Source organism: Etheostoma spectabile, chromosome 13 (assembly GCF_008692095.1).
Source record: "Etheostoma spectabile isolate EspeVRDwgs_2016 chromosome 13, UIUC_Espe_1.0, whole genome shotgun sequence".
Classification (NCBI taxonomy): Eukaryota; Metazoa; Chordata; class Actinopteri; order Perciformes; family Percidae; genus Etheostoma; species Etheostoma spectabile.
Window position 1 is genome coordinate 8,639,383 of NC_045745.1, and position 6,929 is coordinate 8,646,311.

General features: G+C 44.1%; 1 protein-coding gene across 1 annotated transcript in view; it reads left to right on the plus strand.

The window, feature by feature from the left end:
* The window catches only part of wwc1 (WW and C2 domain containing 1), a 101,046-nt gene that overhangs the window by 48,899 nt on the left and 45,218 nt on the right, over window positions 1-6,929 (plus strand). The window contains 3 exon segments of the mRNA XM_032534306.1: window positions 274-420; window positions 1,555-1,625; window positions 2,196-2,441. Coding sequence (XP_032390197.1) covers window positions 274-420; window positions 1,555-1,625; window positions 2,196-2,441 — 464 coding nt within the window.

A 6,929-nucleotide genomic window follows, 5' to 3' on the forward strand; every position in this document is an offset into this window, starting at 1 on the left:
TTGACGGGAAGACAACACACGGGTTAATTAGCTTTGTAGAAACTCATTTGGCTTGAATGTAACGGACGTTACGTTGATATCAAAAAGTTACGCACTAAAGCGTTACACATCCTAATTACAGTGTTTTATTACTTCATCTGATATTTCCTTAATCCCATCCAGTTTTCCCCCCGGTGTAGTCGTTACCTGCTGCTGTGTCCCAGTTCTTCCCTGCAGTCGTGCGTGTTTTGATCCATGTAATCTCCGGTGGTTTGTCCTGTCTCTGTTGTCCAGAAACTGGCGGTGTTGAAGGACAGTTTCCAGCTGGACTCGGGCTCCCAGCAGGAGCTGTGGGGCAGCAGTCCCTCGCTCGCCAACTCCGAGCTGTCCCTCCCTCGCCTCTACTCGGACGCCGGCTCCCAGACCGACATCCCCGCCGAGGTGAGGCTCAGTCTCACTTCTCTCTCTTTCCACAGCGTGAAGAGAGGCCACGCACTCTCGAGTCCTGGTCTGGACTAATAGTAGTCAGCGTGAAATTCAATGTCAGCTTTTCCCCCAGAAGAATAGTTGTAGTGTCTTTATTTATGAGGGGGGACCCGTCCGGGGCCAGTCCCAGACAGAGGCACAGAGAGTTGATGTAGAGCCCAATAGTTTCCGTGTCAACAGAATCATGAATGGAATTGTCCGTCCATCCATCTTCATCTGCTTCTCCGGTATCTGGTCTCGGGGGCAGCACCTCCAGAAGGGGACCCCAAACTTCCCTTTCCCGAGCCACATCAACCAGCTCCAACTGGGGGGTCCCGAGGCGTTATCAGGCCAGGTTGGAGATATAATCCCTCCACCTAGTCCGGGGTCTTCCCCGAGGCCTCCCCCCAGCTGGACGTGCCTGGACCACCTCCCTAGGGAGGCGCCCAGGAGGCATCCTTACCAGATGCCCGAACCACCTCAACTGGCTCCTATAATTATATATATATACATACACACACACACACACACACACACACACACACAACACACACACACACACACACACACACACACACCGCCTGGGTCGCAATACACCGCGGATAACCCTGAATATGGTCACAGAAATAAAGCATTAAAAACAGAAACCACATTAAAAAGTCAACCACCAATGATGGACACTCGGTCGACCTTCCAAAAAGACAGGCATGTGTTTCTGAATGCAAAGCAGGGATATTAAAACTGAATTATCTTCAGTCTTGTCGATGTATTGTTTCATCAGATATTGCCTGATTTAATTAATAATTTAGCTGATTTTACTGCATTCTTACACTGCTGTGCCCATAGGTTGAGAACCCCAGGACTAAACCAGCTAACTTGATATAAAGTGGGAACACTACAGTAAAATGCTGCTCTCTCACTGACACTCTAATAATGTCGTTTATAATAATAGATCAGTCGGGCCTCATTTATCTGCAGAACAAGCACTTTTACTTTTGATACTCTAGTACGTTTAGCTGATAATCCTTCTGTTCTTTTTACATGGATAGGTTTTTAAATGCAGGAGGGTTGTTTGATATGAAGTGTTTTGACATTGTTTACTTTTTTCAGTTCATGACCAGCACCAACAAACTGGCGGAGAAGGTTCGCCTGAGTCTGAAGTACGAGGAAGCCAAGAGAAGGTAGACGTGACTTTGTCTAGATAGAGGCGCGCGTGGTGTGGTGGTGTGTGGGTGTGTGTGTGTGTGTGTGTGTGTGTGTGTGTGTGTGTGTGTGTGTGGTGTGTGTGTGTGTGTGGTGTGTGTGTGGGTGTGTGTTGTGTGATGTGTGTAGTGTGTATGTGTGTGTGTGTGTGTTTTAAAACCTATAGCATGCACAAAAAAGATATAAACACAATAAAGGAAAGAGAAAAAAGCCAAAGAGCATAATGAGCACTTAAACAAATGATCATCATATTTCGTTAGCGAGGACTCATAAATAACTACAAATAACTAATGTTAAGGAAATCTGTTTATGTTTTTTAACGTGTTTCTGAATTATTAATAATTTTTTTTATATATGTCGGACATTTTTCTGGCATATCGGATTTTTAAATAACCAAACATTGGATCGGTATCAGCCTTAAAAATAATTACTTTTCGTAATTCTCTAATCACTCTTTTGTTCTTCCTCTCCGTTTCCATCATCCTTCACATCTGCTCCACATTTTCCTTCCTGCACCTCCTTCTCCATCTCCTCCCCCCCCCCCCCAGGATCGCCACCATCGAGGTGCAGATCGCCAAACTGGACAGCGAGGCGTGGCCGGGGCTGCTGGACCCGGAACGGGACCGCCTCATCCTCATCAACGAGAAGGAGGAGCTGCTGAAGGAGCTGCAGTACGTCGGGCCGCGCCAGCGCCTGCAGCCCAACGACGCCGAGAAGCTGGAGTCGGAGAAGAAGCGCCTGGAGAGAGACCTCCAGGCCGCCAGGGACAACCAGAGCAAGGCCCTGACCGAGAGGTGGGTCTTTGCTAGAGAGGGTCCCGTATCGGGATCAAGCGATACCGGTTATTAGATGGTCCCATATCGGGATCAAGTGATACCGGTTATTAGATGGTCCCATATCGGGATCAAGCGATACTGGTTATTAGATGGTCCCAAATCGGGATAATGCGATACCGGTTATTAGATGGTCCCATATCGAGATCAAGCGATACTGGTTATTAGATGGTCCCATATCGGGATCAAGCGATACTGGTTATTAGATGGTCCCATATCGGCATTGAGCGATACTGGTTATTAGATGGTCCCATATCGGGATCAAGTGATACTGGTTATTAGATGGTCCCATATCGGGATCAAGCGATACTGGTTATTAGATGGTCCCATATCGGGATCAAGCGATACTGGTTATTAGATGGTCCCATATCGGCATTGAGCGATACTGGTTATTAGATGGTCCCATATCGGGATCAAGTGATACCGGTTATTAGATGGTCCCATATCGGGATCAAGTGATACCGGTTATTAGATGGTCCCATATCGGGATCAAGTGATACTGGTTATTAGATGGTCCCATATCGAGATCAAGCGATACTGGTTATTAGATGGTCCCATATCGGGATCAAGCGATACTGGTTATTAGATGGTCCCATATCGGGATCAAGCGATACTGGTTATTAGATGGTCCCATATCGGCATTGAGCGATACCGGTTATTAGATGGTCCCATATCGGGATCAAGTGATACCGGTTATTAGATGGTCCCATTTCGGGATCAAGGGATACCGGTTATTAGGCAAGGCAAGGCAAGGCAGCTTTATTTGTATAGCACATTCAGCAACAAGGCAATTCAAAGTGCTTACACAAAATCAGTTAAACAGATAAAACACAAGTAAAAACAGTTAAAAATCACAAGCATTAAAAACCGGTTAAAACACATGAATAGACAGTTCAAAACAAAGAGAAACATAAACACAAGAATAAAATTTAAAGTGCAGCATAAGAAATTTAAAAAAATGATTAGTCATTTAAAGAAAGGCAGCATCAAATAGAAAGGTCTTCAGCCTTGATTTAAAGAACTGAGAGTAGCAGCGGATCTACAGGTTTCTGGGAGTTTATCCAGATATGAGGAGGCAATAGAAACTGAAAGCTGCTCACCCTGTTTAGTTCTGACTCTGGGGACAGAAAGCAGACCTGTCCAGATGACCTGAGAGGTCTGGGTGGTTCATAGTGTAGTAGCAGATCAGCAATATATTTTGGACCTAAACCGTTAAGATTTATAGACTAGCAAGAGTACTTTGAAATCATTCTTTGAGACACGGAAGCCAGTGTAAAGACTTCAGAACTGGAGTGATGTGATCCAGTCTCTTGGTCTTAGTGAGGACTGGAGTGATGTATCCAGCTCTGGTCTTAGTGAGGACTCGAGCAGCAGCGTTCTGATCAGCTGCAGCTGTCTGATTGATTTTTTAGGGAGACCTGTAAAGACCCGTTACAGTAGTAAGTCTACTGAAGATAAAGGCATGGACAAGTTTTTCCAAATCCTGTTGACACATAAGCCTTTAACCCTTGATATATTCTTAAGGTGATAGTAGGCTGACTGTAATTGTCTTAATGTGGCTGTTAAAGTTCAGGTCTGAGTCCATGATACACCAAGATTTTGGCTTGTCTGTTGTTTTTAACATTGTTGTTTGAAGCTGAGCGCAGACTTTTAATCGTTCCTCTCTTGCTCAAAAACAACCACCTCAGTTTTTCCTTCATTAATTTCAGAAAGTTCGGCACATCCAGCCGTTAATTTGTTCGATGCACTTAGTCAGTTTTTGTATTGGACTATAGTCTGGCGATAAGGTTATGTAAATTTGTGTGTCGTCCGCATAACTATGGTAACTTATTTTGTTTTCTCCAAATCTGAGCCGTGGAAGCATGTAGATGTTAAACAGAAAGGCCCCAGAATGGAGCCTTGCGGAACTCGCAGTCATATTTGTACGCTCAGAGCATAATACCTATAGACACAAAGTAATCCCTATTCTTAGGTAGGATTCAAACCAGTTTAGTACTAAGCCAGAAAGGCCAACGCAGTTTTCAATCGGTCTAGTAGATGTCGTGGTGACGTGTCGAGATGGTCCCATATCGGGATCAAGCGATACCGGTTATTAGATGGTCCCATATCGGGATCAAGCGATACTGGTTATTAGATGGTCCCATATCGGCATGAGCGATACCGGTTATTAGATGGTCCCATATCGGGATCAAGGGATACCGGTTATTAGATGGTCCCATATCGGGATCAAGTGATACCGGTTATTAGATGGTCCCCATATCGGGATCGAGCGATACCGGTTATTAGTTAAGACTTTACAGTAGTTAAAAGTGGTAAGGATGCCTCCTGGGGGGTCTATAGGGAGGTGTTCCAGGCACGTCCAGCTGGGAGGAGGCCTTGAGGAAGACCCAGGACTAGGTGGAGGGATGTCCAGCTGGGAGGAGGCCTTGAGGAAGACCCAGGACTAGGTGGAGGGATTATATCTCCAACCTGGCCTGAGTAGTTAATGAAAGCGATATTTGGAACCAATATGCATTTACAGTGAAATGAAAATGTTTAAGTCCTAATTAGGATTTGTTACAAACTCCAATACACAACTTAGTTTAAATGCTTTAAGCAATTATTTAATTAATGAGAAATATTCAACATAACACCTAGAGCTGGGCAAAATAGATATTAAATTGAAATCATGATATGAGACTAGATATCGCCTTAAATTTTGGATATCGTAATGTCTTAACATTGCATAAGTGTTGTCTTTTCCAGGTTTTAAACGCTGCATCACAATAAAGTGATGTCAATTTCTGAACTCACCAGACTGTTGTAACTGTTCTATTATTTGCCTTTAAAACTGAGTCATTATATCTACATTACTGAAGATTATTTATCAAAAATCCAACTGTGTAAATATTTTGGGAAAGCACCATTAGTCAACACTACATTATCTTTGCGGTATCGAGGTATTTGGTCAAAAATATTGTGATATTAGATTTTCTCCGTATTGCAGAGCCCTAAAACACCCAGTAACAGTCAGATAGTGGAGGAGGGACGGAGAAGTTGTCCTGGATCTTAACAATCCTACCTGCAGCTCATTTAAATGTCTCGAAGAGCTCAGCACCTAGGGCTGGGCCACATGGAGAAAATCAAATATCTCGATATTTAAACTGCAACAATATTGTAGTAGTATAGTGTTGACTATCGGTGCTTTCACAAAAGTTTTACACAAAGGGATTTTTGATAAATAATCATCAGTAATGTGGATATAACGACTAAGTGGGTAAAGGTAAATAATAAAACAGTTACAACTGTCTGGTGAGATGACATCACTTTACTGTAACGCAGCCTTTAAAACCAGCAAAAGACAACACATGCAATATTACGATATCCACAATCTCAGACGATATCTAGTCTCCTATCACGACATTGATATAACATCGAAATATTGCTCAGCTCCACCAGCAACACTATTGTCAAATCATATTTTAGTTTGTTTTGTTGAGTAAATGTAACTGTGTTAAATGGTTTAATGATATCGTCTCATAAGGTTGCAGGCCCCTTCGTATAGTGACAGATTTTAGGAAATCGGCAAATATAATCGTTCCAAAATAAACAATTGTCCAAAGAATGGATATTACATCGGATCGTGATCAAACAGTTGATACACACCCCTAGGTACAGGCCTGTGAACATAAACACACTGATGATAGTACACCGAACCGGGGAGCACAGAAAAAACAAAAGGTGTGTGTGTCTCACTTGTTTCTGTCTTTGGATGAAAGCAAAGCGGACATTAGCTGACACTACAAACCAATAACAGCTGGACCTGGGATCATCTGTTTTCACAATCTGCCTTCAAGCCTGAAGGGGACTAAAGAGCAGAGTCATGGAGAAGGTCAGAGCAGCCGATGACGGCCGGTGGAACTGGGGTCTTTATGATCTCATCTGCTGGTGAAACATCTGACCTTCAGCATCGGCACGACCTTCACACCTTCACGCCCTCACACCTTCACACACGCCACACCTTCAGATGGTTATTAAGAGTTAGAGATGAACAAGGCAATCCTCTCTCTCTCTCTCTCTCTCTCTCTCTCTCTCTCTCTCTCACACTCATCTCATCACACTCATCTGCTGTCTTTGTCTCCTCTTCTTTCTTTCTCTTCTTTGCCTCCTCGCTCTCCTCTCTCTCTCCATTCTCTCTCCTATGCTCTCTCTCCCGTCTCCTTCTCCTCCTCTTCTCCTCTTGTACACTCTCTGTCTACTCTCATCACCTCTTCTTCTCTCTTCTCCCCTCGTTCTCCATTGTCCCCTCTCCCTTATACTCCTCCTTCCCTGCCCCCACCTTCCCCGCCCCCTTTACAGGAACTAATGGTTGTCAGTGTTTAGGTCGACTCTACCTGAGCTCAGCTCTTTTGTGTCTTGTCTCCTGTCTGTAAGGAGAGGCTGCAGAGCCCGGTTACCAAGTCACTTGTC